The sequence below is a fragment of the Apus apus genome, chromosome 5 (assembly GCF_020740795.1).
Source record: "Apus apus isolate bApuApu2 chromosome 5, bApuApu2.pri.cur, whole genome shotgun sequence".
Taxonomy (NCBI): Eukaryota; Metazoa; Chordata; class Aves; order Apodiformes; family Apodidae; genus Apus; species Apus apus.
The window spans coordinates 465,217-484,847 of NC_067286.1; the positions used below are offsets into that span (position 1 = coordinate 465,217).

Consider the following 19,631-nt stretch of genomic DNA (forward strand, 5'->3'; position numbering starts at 1 on the left):
CCGCTTCCGCTTCCGGGGCCGGGGGTCACGGCGATGGCGGCGCGGCGGGCGGGCGGTGAGGCGGGGCGGGGCGGGGGGCTCCGCCGGGGCAGGGGTGGCGGGAGGCGGTGGGGCAGGGTCTGCACGGCCGGTGAGGCTGCTCCGGCCCCCGGTGTCTCCGTGCCACGGAACCGGGGGGTGGGCCCCGGGGCCCTGCCCTGACGGGGTGAACGGGGCACGGGAGGAAAGGCCGGTTCCGGCCAGGGCCTGGCCCAGGCTGCCCGGGGCAGGGGGGAGTCCCCATCCCTGGGCGGGTTTCCGAGCCCTGGAGATGGAGCTGAGGGACACGGGGCAGGGGTGGCCTGGGCAGGGCTGGGGGAGGGTTGGATCTGATGGTCTGAAAGGGCTTTTCCAACCCAAACCGTTCCATGAGCTGGGTCTCCAGCAGCACCAGCCCTGGAGCAGCCGCAGAGCAGGGGGGAAGCAGGAAGGAATGTTAACAAAAAGGAGAATTAACTTCACACCCTTATTTCCAAGCCGGCATGAGCCTCTCAGCAAACTCCAGGGGCTGGGGGTGTGCAGGGGCTGCACCCCTTTCCCCCCCCCGTCTTGCTGGGCTGGGAGGGTTATTGTGGGAGCAGCCGGGGGGGGATTCACGTCTGGGCTTGGTTTCTGTGCTGGTGGGTGTGACCCCGGTGTGACCTCGGTGAGCTGCAGCTTCAGCAGGTGAGCTGGGTAAGCCTGTCTGCTTTGGAGAGGTCCCTCCAGCCCCTTCTGGTGGCCGCGCTGTGGTGGGTGAACAAGGTAATGATCCTGCAAAGCAGCTGTGCCCAGGCTGCCTTTTAAGTAAGCAGATTGTTCCTGAAAGGAGCTTGTCACCCCTGAGATGACACAGGGATAACTCCCTGAGCAGGTGTTTTTACGCCTTGGAATCCCAGGATGGTTTTCTGCTAGTTACCAGTGTGTGCTGGCCCAGCTCCTTTCCACGAACAGCTGAAGCTGCACCCAGGCTGTGATTCCAGTTGTAAGGCCCTCACCCCGTGGAGCTTTGGGTGCTGGAACAGGAGCACAGCTTCCTCTTTCCCGAGCGCAGCCTGCGTGAGGCTCAGCCGGAGCTGCTGGGATCAGGGGTGCCCGTGGTGCAGGAGCTGTGCTGCCCTCCCGGGGGGCTGGGGGGGGATCCTCCAGCAGCACCCGCTGGTGCTCGGGGCTCAGAGCCTGCCCACGGAGTTCTTCAGACCCCCCGGGAGCTGCTGGCTCTGACTCTGGTTCTCTCCCCTGCAGCCCTCCTGCTGGTTCCTGCCGTCCGGCACCTGAGCTCCCGGCGCCCGGCGCTGCAGCACGGGTAATGCCCAGCACCTGCCTCCTCTCCCCCTGGAGTCCCACCTGCCCTGGGGGTGGGGAGGGCAGCCGGCTTCTCCTCTGCGGTGGGGGCTTCGCTGCCCCCTCGGTTGCTTCCCAGTCAGTTCAGGACCCTCTGCCCACCCCCATCACGGGGGCCAGAAGGAAGCTGTGGGTTTGTGAGATGAAGCAGCCGAGGCTGGAGCGCGGGGTGCTCCCCCGAGCAAGGGGCTGCAGGGTGGGCTCGGATGGACACTCAGGATGCTGCAGCTGTGGAAAGGGCTTGAGCTGCCCCTGGGCTGCCTGGGCACGGGCAGTCTGCTCCAGGCCTGGGCTCTCCCATCCCTGCGGAACTCGTGCTGCGGGCTCCCTGCAGCGGGATTCCCGGCACGGCAGGACCCCGGGCTGGGGACCTTGAGGCTCCGTTTGCTTTAGCACTTCGAGAGCTGCTTGTCCAAGTGTTCCCTGTCCCTGTTCCGTGTCCCTGTCTGCTCTGGCCAGAAGGGGCCGCTGCCCGGGGGGCTCCCGCGGAGGGAGGAGCCGGGCTGGGCTCGTTCTCTCGGCGCTGGAAGGGGGGCGGCCCCTTCCCGCAGGTCCCCGGGGAGCACCGGTCCTTGGGCACTCAGCACCCTCTGGATCTGGCGCCGGGACAGACATCGGCACTGCCAGCCCCGGAGCCTCCGTGCCCCTGCCCGTGGTTCTGCACCAGCTCCTGAGAGCTGTGGGTCCCTGTTCCACCGGAGCCCTCTGGGAGGCATCCCTGCCATTGCAGAGCAAACCCCGGGAGTGCAGCTGCTGCTGCTGCTGTGTGGATTTCCCTGCTCTCACTCGTGGGCTTGTCCTGAACACGGGATGCAGCTTGTGTGCCTGATGGTGTGTCCTGAGCAGCACCTTTCTGGTCCTGTTTCAGAAGCTGACACCTCCCTGATCATCCCATTGAGATCCAGGGTGACTCTGCTTAATCTGGGAACCACGAGCTGGCCCAGGTTGGGTTTGGGTCGAGTCTTTCATACTGACAAATGATTAAGTCTCCAACAACTGCTCCCCCAGTGGAAAGCCAGTTTCTCCACCTTTCTTCCTCTCCTCATGTTTTACATCTCTTGGCAATGGCTGTTTGCTACAAGTGAGTTTTACCTTCTCATTCGCAGACTTGTTGCCAAAACATCTCTGAGCTCCCCTCCATGGCCTGAAGTGAAACTCCCAGATCCAGCAGAAGAGGCCAAGTATCATGCAGGTAAGGGTGTCCTGTCTCCAGGTGGGGCCCAACACTCCAGCATTGCCAGGGGTGGCCTGACTGAGCACGAGTCGGTGTCCTCAATGGTCTGAGATAGTTTTTGTTCTTTGCATTTGTCTCATGTCTGGTGTGTGTCAGTGTCATGGGGCTTGTGTCCAGCTGCTGGTATTGGAGATTTGGGTAGAATATGAGGTCTCCTTAGTTCATGACAGCTCATAACACCCCCAGAGGAATCTTGCCTGGTGTGATCTGGTGCTTTCTTACACATGAAACGGGCTTTTGGGACAGCAGAAAACAATTGTTTTTCCTCTAATGTATAAACCCAGGAGCTAAAGCCAGCAGGAGCAGTTGGCTGGTGGGCACAGGAGAGAGCTGGCGTGGTTCAGTGCCTGAAGCAGAGCACTGGAGCCAGCAGGAGCAGTTGGCTGGTGGGCACATGGCAGAGCTGCAGGGGTGTGACAAGGCACAGAGCATCATGTCAGTGAGCACATGCTTGTCCCCACATCCATCAGCTCACAGGGGACACTCCACCAGTCATCAAGGGAAGGGCCTGGAGCTGTTCCTCAGCCATCCTGGCTTAGCCATGCTGGAACCTGTCAGAGGTTCCCTGGCAGGTGGGGGTGACAATGAAGCACCCAGAAGGCTGATGTGCTGCTGTCACATCCCCTGCTAGCCATGCTGGGGGGACTCAGGGATGTGTCTCAGCTCTGGGCAGGAATGAGCCCCCACAGGGGTCAGTTCTTCTGCAGTTGCAGGGGTGGCCACGAGCAGTGCAGTGCTTGGTGCAGGCCACAAGCAGTTGAGGGCTTTGTGCAGGCCAGGAGCTCTGGTGTTTATTGACAGGCAGTCGTACTGTCATCTTGTGTCAGCCCCTGGGATGTCTGTGAAAGGCCTGACTGCTCTGCTGGAGGTGGGAGAGCTGTGGGATGGAAATGAGAGAAGGGGGGGGGGTCTTTCAGAGGGGGAAGGGGAAAAGCTGAGCTGTGTCCCCCTCCATGCAGACAGTCTCCTGTCCTCTGGCCAAGGTGTGTCAATGCCTGTGTGAGTGACGTGCTTTGGAGAGAGCCTCCTGCTCCAGCTCCCCTCTCTGGCTGCTTTTCAACCTGCTCTTTATCTCCCTTGCACTGCTGGGATTGCTGCAGTGACAGATGATGTCTGTCCCCAGCGTGGTGTGACCCCACAGTGAGCTGCCAGCTGCTGGGGGTGCTGTGCTGAGCTCTGTGGGGAGCAGGGTCCCATCCTCCCCTGCTGGGCTCACAGTGGCTCCCTGGGGCTGCTCTGACTTCTGTGCCTGGTCCCCTCCTGCTCCTTGTGAGCTTGGATCATTACCCTCTGGCTGTGCTTACCCAAAACACAGAACAGCCAGAGCACTTGGATCTGCCTTCTGTTCTCCTGCTGGCTCTGGGAACGGCCTGGATATTTTAGGAAGGGTTGCTCCACATGGTGCTGAGACACGAGTCACACCAGCAACCAAGTGGAAACACCACTTGGTGTGTCCTGTCACGAGAGGGGTTTGGAGGAGTTAGCAACAACTTCTGAGCCCCGGGATGGAGAGGAACATGGACCTTTTTTGGTTACAGAAAGGCAAGAAAGCCCTGTGGGTAGAAACTTGAAATCGGGAGAGGAAATAACCCTTGTTGGAGATTACTCTGCATGGGTTTTGCTGAGGGAAAATTGTGGGCCAGGATTTTGAAATTTGGTGTTTGAAGTGTTGACCCCTGGACTGCTGGTAGACCTGGGTCAGCAGATGGAGCCAGGAGAAACTCCTCATGGTGCAGGTGAGGGGATAACAAAGAGACAGGGTTGTTTTCTCTCCTGACTTGTTGCAATGGAGCACTGTGAACCAGAGAGAAGGGCACACAGTGGATTTTTGTTCTGGGACAGCAGTTCCAGCAACACAGAACCTGAACTCTTCATCCTAGTGGAAGCTGCAGCAACTGCTGCCTGGCACATGATTTCTTTTCTTACCACTACCTTAATAGTTTGCATTTGCTGAAAGTTGGACTCTTGCAGAGTGTTCCTGTAAGGGCTGGGTTTGGTCTGACTGGCTGCTAAATTCTTCTCTGTCCCAAGGGGGTGTTGGTTTGTTTACATTCCAAGAAAAACAGATTCAGCCACTTTTGAGGACAATGAAGGAAATCTACTTTTCCAGTTAGAGAAAAGCTGCTCTTTTTCTGAGCAGCTCCAGAGGGTGGAAAGCTGCTCCTTGGCAGTGGAATCGCTCTCACTAGGCAGTACCTCCTGATGTGCCTGTAGAACTTGGTGTTGGGTTCACTGCACAGGGAGCTCCTCACAGAAAGCAGAGTTTGTTGGTGTGCAGGACCCTGTCCCTGGGATTTGTGCTGCTCCTGGCACCTGCTCTGCCTGCATGTGTGCATGGAAGAGATTTGCAGGGAAAGGGTGAGGGAAAGGACTCCTGCCTTTGCTGCAGGTACAAGTTCTCAGGCCAGGCTCTGTTAGTTGTACTTTGCCAAACCCTTCCTGATGTTCCTGCACTCCTTACCTGGTATGAGAGTCCTGGGCCTTCTGCAGGTGACTTGGAAAAGGAGAGGAGCTCCCCTCCAAATGTAGGGTGCATGGACAAGCACTCCTTTCTGGAATGCTCTATGTCTGGTAAGAGTGCATTTGGGGATGCCTGAGGAACAGGCTGAGAATCCAGCAGTCTTGGATTAGCTGCAGAGTACACACACCAGGGGTTGACAGCTGCATGGGTTTGCCAGCAGCTGAGGCACAAAGTGGTCATCGAGTTTACAACAGGAGGGTCCCACCTCATAGGACACAACATGGCTCTTGATCCTGCTTAAAGATTCCCAGCGGATGAGAGGAAGAGGTGGGAAGAGGGAGAGGGGTGGCAGGGCAGGGTGTCTGGGCAGCCCCAGCAGCTCCCCTTCCCTGCTCCCTTCCCTGCCCTGCTCCCTTCCCTGCCCTGCTCCCTTCCCTGCCCTGCTCCCTTCCCTGCCCTGCTCCCTTCCCTGCCCTGCTCCCTTCCCTGCCCTGCTCCCTGCCCTGCCCTGCTCCCTGCCCTGCCCTGCTCCCTGCCCTGCCCTGCTCCCTGCCCTGCCCTGCTCCCTGCCCTGCCCTGCTCCCTGCCCTGCCCTGCTCCCTGCCCTGCCCTGCTCCCTGCCCTGCCCTGCTCCCTTCCCTGCCCTGCTCCCTTCCTTGCCCTGCTCCCTTCCCTGCCCCCTGCCCTGCTCCCTGCCCTGCTCCCTGCCCTGATCCTTTCCCTGCCCTTGGCAGAAGTGGTGCAGAGGGTGAACGGGCTGATCGCGGCCGGGCACTACGGGAGGCTCTTCGCTGTGGTCCACTTTGCCAGCAAGCAGTGGAAAATCACCAGTGAAGACCTGATCATGATGGACAACGTGCTGGAGGCCGAGTGCGGGGACCGGATCCGGCTGGAGAAGGTGCGTGCGGCGCTTCCGCGGGGCTGCGCGTGGGGCCGGAGCACGGGGGCTGCCAACAGGCACAGCCCTCAGCCAGCTGCCAGCAGCCAGCCCTGGAGGCCTCCTGTCAGATCCCCCCTTCCCACCATTTGCTTTGCCTTCCTTCTGTTCCAGTTTCAGCTCCTCTGTTAGTGATAATATCCTGATTTCTGTTGAGCAGGGTGGGAGTGAGTCATGCCAGACTCTGCGAGGAGACAGGTTCCTGTTGGACTAACCCCAGCCAAAGAAAGGAAAATTAAAGTTGTTGTTTCTAGGGACAGCAGCTAAAAGCTGTGCTTACCCTGAGACCCCAACACCCACAGCCCTTGCAGTGCCTCCGGGGACTGTCACTGCTCTGTGCTTCCTGACATCCCTCTCATGGCTGGATGGAGGGAGAGGGATGGAGAGGGAGGGCCATGGAGGGGAGAGCTGCCAAGATGCAGTTCAATATCTTTATCTGTTGCCTTGGTTAATTAGCAGGAACTTGTAGAGGCTCATTAATCCAAAGCTTAAGTGAGAGATGATGAGGTGGGATGCTGGTGGCCCCTGATGCTGGTTGCTGGAGCCAAGCCAGCACTCAGGGAGAGCCAGGCAGTTCTCCCACTCATCCGCTGCTCCCAGCTCCAGTTTTGAGGCAGTTTGTAGGCTTGTCTGCAGCTGTGTCCTGCAGCCCTGTGTACAACAGAGAGGATTTGCATGGAGCAGCCAGCTAGGAATGCAGAGGTCTAGATGGAAGTGAAGAAGATTAAATAATTGGAGGGTTTACTGTCTAAGCCAAAAGCCAGAACCCCTCATGACATTGACATGTTGCTTTTAGCTGCTCCACAGCCTTGGGAAGGCGCAGCTGCAGGATCTGCTGCCTCCTTTCCTGGTTGTCCTGCCTGCTTCTTTAGAGGGGCAGGTGGTGTCAGTGTCCTGGAACAAAAGGGTGAGTCCCTGGGGTAGAGAATCCCCCCAGGTGTCCATTTCTTTATTGCCCATCTTGAGGCCCCAGGGAGGAGCATGAGGAAAGCATTTCCCTGCTAGGATACACAGCAGTTGCCATAAAAATCCCAGGTTTTAGGAGCTGCCATTCATTCAGATCCCATACAAGGCTGCTTGTTCCTCTTCCCTGTATTGCTTCTCAGGTCTTTTACAACTGTTGGTGTGCCAGAACAGAACGGTTCAGTGTGTTCTGATCCATGTGAAAGATCCTTGTAAGGAATGTTCCAGTAGGATTTGCTCTCCTGGAGGGCTCGGTTTAATCACTCTGTCTCTTGCCCATTTCCCCTCATCCCTCTCCAGTGCCAGTGTCAGGTTTGAAATGGGTAAAGGCCTGTTTTTAAGCAGTTTGACACCTTTATGGTGACTGTAGAGGCTGGAAGATACTGTTTCCCTTTCTGCTGGGAGAGGGACCAGTGATAATGCCTGATTTATTGTCCACAGGTTCTGTTGGTTGGGGCTGAGGACTTCACGCTCATTGGAAGGCCACTCCTGGGGTAAGATGAATGCAAGAATTATCTTCAAGGCAATTCCTATACTTAACTGCAGGTGCAGGGCTCCTGCAGTCCCTGAAGCTGAAGAGAAACCTGGATTTATCAGCACTAACTTTTTTTTTCCAGCCCTGTGGCTTTTGAAAGAGTCACCAGTAGAACAAGGTGTTCAGCCTCTGCTGACTCCAGCCACCCCCAGTGCCAGGCAGGGCAGCAGTGCCATTTCTGAGGTGACTGGGATATTCACCTCTGCTGGGCTGGAGCTGTTTCTCATGGTATAAGCCTTGCACAAACTAGCAGTAGATCTTGCTCTTCAACATCTTTACTCCCTTGCCCTAATTTTGGTGATAGTCACGTTGGAATAGCCCAGAAATCCTTTCCCGTCCCGTAATCATTTTCACTGGGGTTTTTTAATCCATTTCCTTTTGCCCTTGTCTCAACCCAGCAGTCCTTCATTTTAGAGTTCCCAGTTTCCCCTTGCTCTTAGTCACACAGTCCAGCAGTCACAGAACAAGGAGGGGGTGTTTCCCCCCTTGGCACCATCTCCATCCCAGTGCTGTGGGACTTGCTCTACAAACTGGCAGGACACCTGGTTCTTCTGTCTTTGCTGTTCCAAAAGGCAGGTGTGGGGACTAGCCAGAAGTGAAGTCATGAACTGCTATTTTCCCACTCAGGATGAGAGGTATCGGTGGTGGAACCCAAGTCAGAAGTGCTCAGAGTGTCTGGAAGCCCTGGTTGTGGTCCAGTTGGAGGCTGAACCACACGTTTAGGTCTCAGCTTGAGCTGCAGCAGCTTTGGCAGAGGATGGTCAGAGAAGGAGGAACTTGTACATCTGAGAGGTATTTCTTGGTGTCTGGTAGAGCCAGGTTAGAAATGGCACCTGGTTTCAGGTGGGTTCCATGGCTGGGTGCTCCCTGCAGCCCCAGGGGCTGTGAGTGCTCAAGAGTTAGCTGTGAAGTGTTGGTGCAGATGGTAACATGATTGCACTTGCACTGGTGGCAACTGCCTCGGGTTCCCTGTGTGAGGGAACTGCCAGTCCTTTTCACAGCTCTGCAAATAGATCTGCAGCAGCAGCTCCTCGGGAGTCTTGGAATGATTGCCAGGCATGGCACTTGTACAAGGTTTTAGGAAGAGGAAGGAATCTCATCATTAGGGCTGGAAATGTCATCTTCATTCAAATAAGAGCCCAAGTTGTGCAGCTCAGGAGCATCATCCTTCACCTGGCTCTCTTAACCAGGGGGCCTGGGGTGGTTCTTTGCAACTCCCAGTTTGTGTGCTGGGCTTGGCTGGTGGCCCAAGGCCCAGGAGCTTGGAGGCAGGAGGAGAACCAGCTGTGTGGTTCCTGCAGGTGCTCCAAGTGTGGGGAGAGACTTGTCAGGTGCTTGAAGCAGACCAGACTGCACATCTGGCAGTGTTTGCTTGAACTCCAGGGCCTCTGGCAGAGGAGGATCTGTGGGAGGAGGAGGAGGCTGAGCAGGCAGAGGGGAAGGCTGGGGGAGAGGTGCCCTCCTCCCTCCCAGCTGCAGGGAAACCTCCCGAGTCCCCTGGCTGAGGAGAGGAAAGCAGAACCCATGGGGACTGCAGTTGTGTCCCACAGATCCCAGTTGTGCCTAAACCACAGAGGCTTTGGAGGGAGACAAGAGGTTGGATGCCAACAAGGGCAGTTTTGTTTGTTGTTTTAAAAGTCAACAGATGAGCGAATGTTTGGCCCAGTGTCTGCAGGAGACCTTCCTCCCAGCTGTACCCCCTGCAGACCTGGGGGTGGGCAGGAGCTTGTCCTGGACACAGCCATCCTGAGATTTGCTGTAGCAGCAGATACCTCCCAAGATGAGGCTCCTCTAAAGCCTCAGAAAACAACAGTGCAACAAACCAGCTGTGTGGCAGAGGCTATTCTGGGAACTTCTTCCTGGCCTCTGCTCTGGAATCTGCTGGGGTCTGTGTGTGTTCCGGGGCACAGGGGCACCAGGCAGTGCTGCTTTGTTCAGCTGGATGGTAAGTGGTGCAGGTCTGAGGCTGTGCTCAGCCCTGAGCATAACCTGGGCAGGTTTGCTCTCCAGGCCATCCATGGAGTACCCTCAGCTGCTCCAGACCTGAGGGAGAGGAGTGGTGCCTCTGGGAGAACGCTGAGCTTCTTGCTAGACAAAGTACAGCAGTGGGAGTGTTTTCCTCTAGGTGGGTCCTGTTCCCTCTCCTGCTCCCTGCCTGTTTTTGCAGTGGCTTCAGTGGGAATGCCAAAGGGTCCTGGACCTGTTCTGCTCCCAGACAGTCAGGCTGGGACTCCCTTGCCTGCTGCAGGGATTGAGCTTGGCAGCTGGAATTGTTACTGCCAGGAGTTAGGATCCTTTGGGGTTGGAGCCTGGATCTTTCTCTGATGCCAAGAGCTCTCAGCCCAGCTGAGGGCTGTGAGATTTCAGTGGGAATTTTTCCTGCCTCCTGCAAGAATCTGGTAGATGTGCTTTGTCCTGAAGCATTTTGCTGCTAGAAGCAGCAGGCCTGGCTGTCCCTGTCAGGCTCTGGGAAATGTGTGACCCCATTTTCATTTTTATGGACATTCCAGTCATGCCTAAAACATTTGATAACCATTTTTAAATTATTTTCTTTTTTCTCCTTGAGCTCTGTTTTGCTGAGAACTTCTCTGTTCATGTGCACTTCACCTCAAGTTGATTTCTACTGTGCTTCAGCCTTTCACCCAGCATGTCCTGGTGCTTTGTCCAACAGGAAAGGATCCTTCAGGACCTGCTAGCCTTGAGCTTTGAGGTGCAGAGTGAAGCCCCACTTGGATTTTCAACAGCACCCTTAAAGCTTTGCTGGGGACCACGTCAACATCTAAGAGCAATGTAGGGGGGACACTTACCTACAGATCTGTGTCCGTGTTTGTCCCTTTGGCTGGATCCTGCCTGGGACAGCCAGAGCAGGGCAGTGATGGGGGCTGTCCCTGCCAGCCTGGCCTTGCTGTGCAAACCCCAGGAGCAGGAGATGTGGCTGAGCGAGTGGCTTCAGCTGGCCTGGCTGCTTTCCAGTTCTCCCATGTGATCCTCAGCAGTGAGGTTCTTGCATGCCTTTAGAGTCCAAGCCTGGGAGAAGTCAGGGAGAGTTTAGCTTTCCCCCTGCCTTCCCCGGGCAGGAATTAGCCCCAGCTCCCAAGGCAGGGGGGAGGCACAGGCAGCCCCTCAGTGCTGGGCTCCTCCCTGGCCTGGCAGAGCTGGATGAGTGCTCAGGGGTGCTGAGGGGTCTTGCCACTGGGGAGAACACCCTGCAGCTGGGGTGTCAAGACTCACCCAGTGGTCTCTTAAAATCTAGATTATCTCATGTCTGATTTCTTCTGGGCTAGACACTGAATGCAGATAGATCAGTTTGCTGCTCGGGCTGCCCTCCCTCCTCCCTTAAGGGTTCAGTCTCTGAGATACAGATATATATTTATTACACCCTGGAGGGTAAATGTTGAGAGATGGTGAATGTCTCAGAGCCCTTGGCCTCCTGGTGACCTCGCTGGAGCAGTCAGGCTGGATGGGCTTCCCCCTCTGCCCCCCTTAAGTGCAGACAGGGCCATTTGTCAGGAAAATGTTCTTTAAACGTCTTCCGGCGCGAAGCCAGTGTGTGATGGGCTTTTAATGGGTTCTGCAGGGGTGCTGCATGGAGAGTGTCTCCTCCTCCTCCCTTGGGGCTGCTGATTAAAGGCACACTTTCTGAAGTCTGGCTCTTGTCTGGAGAGACTCCTCTGCCCGGAGAGGAGCTGCTGTGCAGGCGGGTGCTGCTCCTCCAGCACCTGCTTCACACCCCCCTGTGCCCAGCTCTGGCCTCCCTCAGGGAGCAGCTCGACATCCCAGCTGGGATGGGGAGGGCAGGAGGGGTGTTTGCCTGTTGGGAAGGTGATGTGGAGGGATGAATTACTCTGGGATCTTACTCACCTGCAAAGGAAGTTCGGGCCATATTCTTCTCTTCCCCTCCATGCCTGGGGAGGCAGGGTGTTCACTTGCTGAGAGTTTCCAGGTGTAGAAATGAGACCTAGACATAATTAGATTATTTGAGTGTTCTGGTCACTCAACTTGAACTCCCCCAGCTATGGTGTGAGAAGCAGTGTGTGAAATCCTCCCCAAGTCCCCATCCTCTGTTCCAGTTTGGGGTAAGCCAGCAGGTCAGAGCAGGAGTGGGAGGCAGGAGAGGCATGTGGGAGGAGAAGCGAGTTGCTCCAGCAGCCGATTGCCTGGGATTCCTGCTAGAAACAGTGGCCAAAGCCCTTTTCACTGAGCCATTGCCAGGACTTGCTCAGGTGAGCAAGGTGAGAAGGCTTTCTTCCAGCTCTCGGTGACACTTTGTAGAAGGAGGAAGGACCTCTGTGTTGGCCAGTGTAGCCCAGGAGAAGGACCAGGGCTGTGCCACCAGCACGGCAGGACACGTAAGATCATGTGAGCGTGACGGGGAAATTTATCTCACTGTGGTCCTACAAGTTCCTGCAGGTTTGTCTTCCTGCTCCTTCCTCAGCTGTTCCTGATCTCATCCCTCACATGACAGAGGTTCTGCCTTGTGAACTGTCCCATCACTTGGCTGATCCACGTGCAGCAACTTCAGGCCCCTGTGTCTGCACCCAGGAGCCAACAGCTCAGCCCATCTCCCTCCTTCCATGGAGACTGTAGATCCTGTGGGTCTGGGCTCTGGAAGGCAGGATGTGTTATCTCTGTGTCACCTTTCTCCAGAAACCTGCTGGCTGGTGGGGGAGAATGTAAATAATGAAAAAGTGATACTCTCCAGCTCTTGTCTTTCAGGAAAGATCTGGTCCGTGTGGAGGCCACTGTGATTGAGAAGACAGAGTCGTGGCCAAAAATCAACGTGCGCTTTTGGAAGAGGCACAACTATGAAAGGAAGAAAAGTAAGATGGAAAGGGGACAGAGCTTCACTTGGTGCTGGATCCGGGAGGGGGAGGCACCAGAAGCCAGGGCAGTGCCTGGGCAGGGAGGCTCCTTCACCATGTCCCCAGGCCCCTCATGGCACAGCACACCTTTCCCTGCACCTTTCAGGGTGCCTTCATATCCCGTGGTTAGAGAGCCTTGCAAAACACCTCCCTGGCTAAAGGTACCCTGGGCAGAAAAGCCCTCTTGTTCTTAGTCCAGAGCCTTAAATATTGGATATGTAATCCCAGGTATTAGCAAGATGTACCAGTATCCTGTGGCAGGCTTCTGGATTACCATGGCCCCTTCTCAGGTGTGACTGAGAGAGGGAGAGAAATTTTGACTTTTTTTTAATGGAATGGACTCTAAAGCCTTGGCCAGGTTGAGCCAGTCCCGGGGGAGCCCTGCCCAGACCTCCTGCTCGTGCTGGTGTGCCAGGTCCTGCCCAGGTGGCAGCATCTGCCAGCCCAGTCCCTGCCCAGAGCCAGCTCTCTGGGGCTGCTGGGACCAAACCAGCAGGAGCCTCCCAAAAGGTAAACAGCAGTTCTGTGCTCTTAGCTGATCCTGTTTCCTTTCCCCTCTCTTTTCACTCTTTTTCAGTCATCATCCACCCACAGACCGTCCTGCGGATAAACACCATAGACATTTTCCCCTGTCTGTCCTGATGGGCTGATCAGGAGTTGAGCAGCTTCCCTTGGTTTGTGCCTCAGGCAATTGTGGAAATAAACCTGCCTTGTCACTGGAAGGTTCTGGACTTCGTGCTGTTGGTGGGAATGGAAACCTAGATGTAATTCCTTTTCAACAAAACAAAACAAAAAAAAAGACAACATGAAATATTTTTTTAAGCTGTTATTTCTGCCTTGATGGTGTTTATTGGTCAGGAGTTTTGAAGAACCTGGGATCCACTGCTTGTTGTCAGGCTGTTTGGTGCCAGCTGGGTCTGCCCCTGCCTGCCTCTGTGTGCTGCAGGAGCTCAGGCTCAGCTGTGTCCCAAAAACACCTGGAGCTTCACTGGTGGTGGGAGAAAAGGGCCGTGGGTCCCAGCCCCAGAGGTGAGGCCTGAGCCTGGAGGGCAGAACCTGTGTAGAATTTGTTGATTGAAGCTGCTGTTGCTGTGCTCAGTGACTGGTGTCCCTGCAATTCTCCTGTCCTGGGGCTGTTGGTGCCTTCAGGCTGAGCAGGGGGGCTTGGGGGACTGGGCTGGTCTGTGGCTGTGGGTTGGCATGCAGGGGTGGCAGGGAACCCTCCTGGCACAGTCTGTTCCCATGGGATGTGGAAGCAGCATTGGCAGCTGGAGCCTTTGTAGCAGGGACCTCCTGGTCCCTCTGAGCTTCTGGAGGCCTGGGAGTGCTGGGGCTGGGAAGCAGCCTGCACAGCTTGGCTCTGAGAGGGGAGGGGGAATTTTCTGTTCTTCCTGGTTATGGAAAAACACTTGAGAATAACAAGAGAGACTTCAAGGCTCAGGAATACGGGAAGAAGAGTCCAGTGTCAGTTCAAAGGAAAAGGCAAGTCGAGCTGTAAAACTGGTCCCCCCCTGAAAGAAAAAGCCCTTGGGAAATGTAATTCTAACCCAAGTGAGATACTGTGTGATGGGAGGGTGAATTCACAACTTTTTGAGGGGAGAAAAATGCAGGGTGGGAAAATTCAATATTGGGAAGTCCTGAGTTTTGTTTCGAAAATGTTACAATACAAAATTCAGCAAAATACCCAGGTTTTAATGAAATGAGGCATTCAGACTGAGGCAAAAGGGGGTTATTTTTTACCTTTTCTTCAGGGGAATTTAGAGACAAAGTGTTTTGCCATTCAAGTGGAAGCAGAAATCCCCAGCTCTTCTCCAGAGTGAAATCACAAGTCCCCGTCTGGCTTCACACGGGGGTGGCTGCTCGTGATCCTCCCTGGCTGCTGGGGCTGGTTTGCCACTCACACAGTCAGAGCAGAGGTTTCTGAACTTTTCCTTTTTTTCTTCTAAGCACTGATTCGTAGTGGAAATGTATCTGTTAGGACAAAACATCTTGTTGGACAGCAGGTCTGATCAGGGGGGAATCTGAGATGCTTTGCCCAGGGTCTTTACGGCTGAGTGAGGAGCAGGGCTGGCTGCTGCCAGCTCCTCCAGGGCACAGCTGCCTGCGTGTCCCTCATCTCTGAGCCCCCCAGGGCAGCAGCCAGGCTTGTGCTGCTCTTTGGATCCTGGAGGTACCCTGAGGACCCCCCTGGCCCCCTCTGTGCCAGCGAGGGGAGGTGTTTCCCCAAGCCCTCCTGGTGTGCACAGGAACCCATGTCAGCCCAGCCCTGACCTCCCCTGCGCCCTTTGGAGACCACAGCACCTCCGTTCCTCTGTGGCTGCAGGGTGGGTTTTTTCCTCCCCCTCAGATCCAGAGGCTTTCAAGAGCTGGATTTGGAGCGAGGTTGCAATCATTGAAAGGCTAAAGCTGCTCTCCCAAACCCTCCAGTGGGATGTGGTGGCCACAGCTGCTTCCAGGTGCTTGGATTGGGGTTTTGTGTCCTGACAACAATGTGATCATCGTGATTGAAGGGGAAACAGCCTGAGCCTGTCAACCCACAGGACAGCTTTCTGTGGTGTGCAGCCAGAGCTCTGTCTGGACAAGTTTTAAATTACCTCCGTGGTGGGGTTCCTCTTCCTTGCCTTGGCAAGTTGTTCAGTGCTCAAAAATAAGCTTCCTGAGCAAAGCCATTTCTCACAGCATGAGGGCTTCCCGTGGTGAGGAGCTGTTGTTTGTGCAGCCCAGTGAGGTGTGACAGACCCTGTCCCTTCTCCTGCACAGGCAGCTTCTGCAGGAGACCAGAAGTGCAGGAAACTCTCTCCTTGGGACCCCAGGGCCAGCAAAGGGATTCAGCAGCTGGGTCTGATATTGGGGTCAGCATCACGTTCCCGTGCTCTGCTGCTCCAGGAGCTGCAGCGTCTGCCCTGAGAAGGGGCAAGGCAGCTTGAAAAGTTCTTTGGACGAGCTGTTGGGGCTGCTGGGGTGCAAGGGAAGTGCTGTTTGTGTGCCCCTCGGTGTGTTTTTGCATCTTTGAGCTCTTCCCTGCAGCCAGATTTATTTTCTCGGCAGGATCAGGCCGCGCTTTGGCCGCGCCTCGAAGCACACTTTGGTGGTTAGAAATCTGCAGCAGCCGGAGTGTAGCACCGGGAACCTGCCTTGCTTTGAGCCCTCTTGCACTGGAGGTTTTCTTTTTCCAAAAAAAGAACCCCTTCATTAAGGAGAGAAAGGGAATGCTTCCCTGCCAGCTCCGGCAGCCCGCGGGGAGCGGCTGGGCAGGCAGCCTGGGTGTCAGCAGGCGCTGGGGCCTTTCAGCTGCTTTCTCTCTCCCTATTTATAGGACGCGGAGGAGACAACTGGGATCCGTGTCCCTGCTCCCGCCGTGTCGCTGCCCGGCTGCTGCAGCAGCCCTTGCCCAGGGTTTGCTCCTGGCAGGGGCAGAGCGAGCCTGCGGGGAAGGGAGAGAGGAGAGGGCCCCGGGGGTGCTGGGAGCTGCCTGCCGGCTTTGCTGTAGCAACCGCAAACATGTTTATTGACAGGGCTGCATGGCTCCAGTTCTGTTCTTGGAGAGCGCTCCCCACGGCCCCCACCAGCCCTAACACTCACCACACGAGCTGGCAGCCCCGTCCCAGCAGGAACAACGTTTGTGAGTCGCTGGTGAGGGACAATTAACACGAGGTGTGAGCTGGAAACACGGGTCCTGAGCCCTTCGAGATCAGCTAAACTTTGTGGGACCAAAGCTGTGCCAGACCTTGGTCATTTTATAAAACAGGGTGCAGGCTCTGAAGGTGGCTTGGAATTGAGCTGGTTTCTGTGTAGATCTTTGAGCATCCCACACCTTCCCAGCATCTCACGGGAAGAGAAGGAACTGGCTTTTATTTTGTCTTCCCTTTCCAAATAAAACCAAACACACCACTTCTTTCTCTCAGAAGCAGCAAAGCTCGGGGGGGATTTGGGAGCTCTCAAAATAGCCAACCATCTGGCAGGGACTTGGTTTGGACCAAGGTCTGGGACTACCATGATCTCAGGCTACAGCCTGAGGTGTTTTGGTTCCTCGTCTGCTTTAGGCCAGCTTTTTATTTCTCCAGGATTGTGTTTGCAGGGACATGATTCATGGGTGCCTTTGGCCCCTTTCCCGGCACAGGCTCCACATCTTTCAAAAACTGCAAGTATGGAATAGCCTGACCACAAATATTTCAACAGAAAACAATATCTACTCCACCTACTTCCATCTGGCTCCACCACAGGTGCCTTGTGATGCTGGAGGTGGCTTATTCAGCGATCGCGGGTGATAAAGTCATGTTTCCATCGTCATCCAGCTGAAAGGTCCTCAGCAAACCTGGGGCCACGTCGGCACCAGAGCTGGATCCACGTGTGGGAAGACACGTGTGGCTTCCCCACCATGCCAAGGAGATCTGTGCCTGAGGTGAGTGGGAGTTTCTCCAGGTAGTCCCCAGATGTGCAGTCAGGGATATAAACCCCCCCGGCTATGGGGCCCAACCCAACCTTTTCCTGAAGAAAACAAGGATACATGTTTCTGTGGTGTCTCTGAAGTGGTTGGAGTTGAGTTGGAAGGTCACAGTGGTCCCATCCAGCTGCTCATGAGCAAAGGCTTTGAAGGTTGCAGAGCTGTTTTCTCTCCAAGAGGTGTTTTTTGGCTCCTCACCTCAGCAGGAGGGTCTGCAGCAGAACGGGGCTGTCTAGTGATGCCCAGGGCTGGAGGTGAGCACCACACCCTGGATTGCAGCACTCTGGTTTGGTGACTTCAATGCAGGGTGAAAAAGAAACAAATTTACACCAGTTCTGGTCTAGGTCAGTCTGCTCCTGCCCCTGTTCTGGAGATCAGTGAAACACCACAGTGTCTTGGAGGGAGAGAAGGAAGCTGGATGCAAGCTGGCCAGGGATGTTTCTCCTCCTAAGCTCTGCCCTGGGCTAGCTAAGGTATCATTACTCTGCACTTGGCTGGTTTTAGACATTTACCACCAAAAAGTGTTTGGGGTGGACTCTGCTGAATGCTGCTTTCTGTCCTGAAGACTAAAGAAGTACAGGAGGTGGAGTGGACCTGGATGGAAGTGCCACCTCTCCCACGCCTCCTCTGTGGGCCCTGCTGCAAGGGCAGTGCTCTCTTCCAGGAACACTCGTGTGTCACAGAGCAGGTTTGGCCAGAGCTGCCCTGGATGTGTGGGAAGTGTCTGGGTGTGCTGCTGGGTTCTCCAGCAGGAGCCCGTAGAGGTCTAGAGCAGGAGCTCAGGGAGGGGCAGGGACAGGAGAGGGGCAGCTCCCTAGAGCTCTGGTCCCTGAGCTCCACAGACTTCGCTGAAGAGCTGACAGATGCTTTCTCCATGCTGAGACCATCCACATGGATCTCCTGTATGGTTTCTTCTGTGTAGGAGGGGGCTGAGCCTTCCCTGCCCTCAGTCCCCTTCCGTGAGACCTTGTTGGGCTTTTGATGTCTTTGGAATGCTCAGCTGTACCGTGGCTGATCAAAAGCAACACAAGAGGGGACCTGGATGGGCAAAGGACCTGTTCTGGAGGACACTCTCTCACTAAGTCCAGTTTAAAAGGCCTCTTGAGAGAGCCCCAAAGTCCAGCCTGGGGTCTCATCACTTGACATCATCGCAGGGCTGTGATTTTTTAAAAATCTTTTTCCTCAATACTGGAAGAAAAAGACAAGACAGCCCCATTTTCTGTGCTGGTGCAGAGGCCTCTGAGCAGAACAGCTCAGCACGGGTGGAGGTTCCTGATGTTCTGAGGTGCAACTAGAAGCAGCTGCAGATCCGTGCCCTGCCGCTGGCACCAGAGTTGAGGCAGGTGTTGATGTGTGGGGTGGGGCTGCCCGGGCTCCAGCACCACAGGAGGCTGCAGTGCCAGCTCCAGGGGCAGCTCCTGCTGCCAGAGAATCTGCGCAGGGGTGATCAGAGCCGCCCCTGGGAGCAGCAGCCTCGTTACTCTGGGCCCCTCCAGCAGGGCCCTGCCAGCTGCTTCCTGCCTCCCGAACTGCAAGGGTTGGTTTCCAGTGAAATGTGACCAGGTTTTGTCACAACGCTTGCAGGAAAAGATGTTTTTTTCTACAGCTTCTCCCTCCTGGCTTTGGCTGAAATCGGGGACCGTGTTCAAAATGGTATTGAGGAGGGACAGGGGACTTGGTTGCAGACATCTCATTTCCTTAGGAAATTGGGCTAAAAATAGGAAAGGAACATAAAGGAGGCTTCTTTTTCGTGACAAACCACCCCCCTTCCCCAGCTGGGAATCGGCTGTTGTCCCGAAATTGGCGGTTTATTGCTCTTGCTGTGGTCTTCTGGGCTCCAGATGCAGCCACGCAGGGGACGTGTCTCGTCAGCTTCGGAGAAGTGGTTTGGGAACATGGTTGTGGTGCAGCCACATGTGGGGGAGCACATGGCAGCACAGGAGGGCAGGATGGGTAAGGTCTGCTTGTTCCCCTCTGGGCTCCCTGGGGACAGTCCCTGTGTCCCCACAGGACCACACAGGCCAGCAGAGCTTTGCCCTGGCAAATGCCCTGGATAACCCTCCTCTGGGTCAAGGTGAGACACCCACCCGGGCACTAGCTGTGTGCTCGTGTCCCCTGAAGCCACCAGTGATGTTTGTCCCCTGCTGCCACTAGACATGTTTGCCTCTGACACACGATAAGGACTATAAATACCAGGCTGGTTTCATCTTACCTTGAGCAGCATCCAAGGTGGCACAGAGGGTCTGGGCTCTGCTGCGAGCGAAGTTACCCGAGATGGTCAGGGAATGAGATCTCCATGCCAGAGAAATTACTGAAGCCTTTGGAAAAGCCACTGAATCCCTGGCAGAGGGGTTGGCTGCTGCTCCAGGCCCTTGCTGAGGTCTGGGGTGTGCAGAGCTGGTGTCTCCCCTGCTGGTGCCCCGTGGGTGAGCCCTGGCCTGCAGTTTGCTGGTCGGGATGTTGCAGGGCTTCTCCCTTTCAAGTGCTCTGTGCACCCACCACCCTCCCCACCCCCCGTGCCCCTCTGGCTGGAGCAGTTAGAGGTGACCTGTGCCCACCCGTGTCACAGCCCCAGCCCCGGGTGGGGACCAGCCCTGCCGTGCTGCTGCACCGGAGCACACGGGAATTCTGGCTCCGGGCCTGATGTCGAGCCTTGGCTCTGGAATGCCGGTGGGGATTTAGCCGCTGGTTTGTGCGGATCCGGGGCTCCCCCCTTGCCGTGCTGGCATGCTTTGGTGAGGACCTGAAGGATGGGCCGAGGGGAGAGGCTGGGGCTGAGCCCACCTGCCGTGTCTTTGCTAACTCGTCCTGCACACGCAAGTGGCCGAAGATG

General features: G+C 55.9%; 1 protein-coding gene across 1 annotated transcript; it reads left to right on the forward strand.

Moving 5' to 3' along the window:
* The first annotated feature begins 22 nt into the window (after positions 1-22).
* MRPL21 (mitochondrial ribosomal protein L21) lies at positions 23-13,183 on the forward strand. The gene is made up of 7 exons (XM_051621216.1): positions 23-55; positions 1,264-1,324; positions 2,469-2,554; positions 5,792-5,955; positions 7,399-7,451; positions 12,209-12,312; positions 12,932-13,183. The coding sequence occupies exons 1-7, from the start codon at positions 34-36 to the stop codon at positions 12,994-12,996; spliced, it is 555 nt and encodes a 184-aa protein (XP_051477176.1). The 5' UTR covers positions 23-33; the 3' UTR covers positions 12,997-13,183.
* Positions 13,184-19,631: the final 6,448 nt, after the last annotated feature.

Coding starts and splice junctions, on each gene's coding strand:
- MRPL21 (XM_051621216.1), top strand. CDS start 34: ATGGCGGCGCGGCGGGCGGGCG. Junction 1,325..2,468: donor CGCCCGGCGCTGCAGCACGG/GTAATGCCCAGC, acceptor TCTCATTCGCAG/ACTTGTTGCCAAAACATCTC. Junction 12,313..12,931: donor CAACTATGAAAGGAAGAAAA/GTAAGATGGAAA, acceptor ACTCTTTTTCAG/TCATCATCCACCCACAGACC.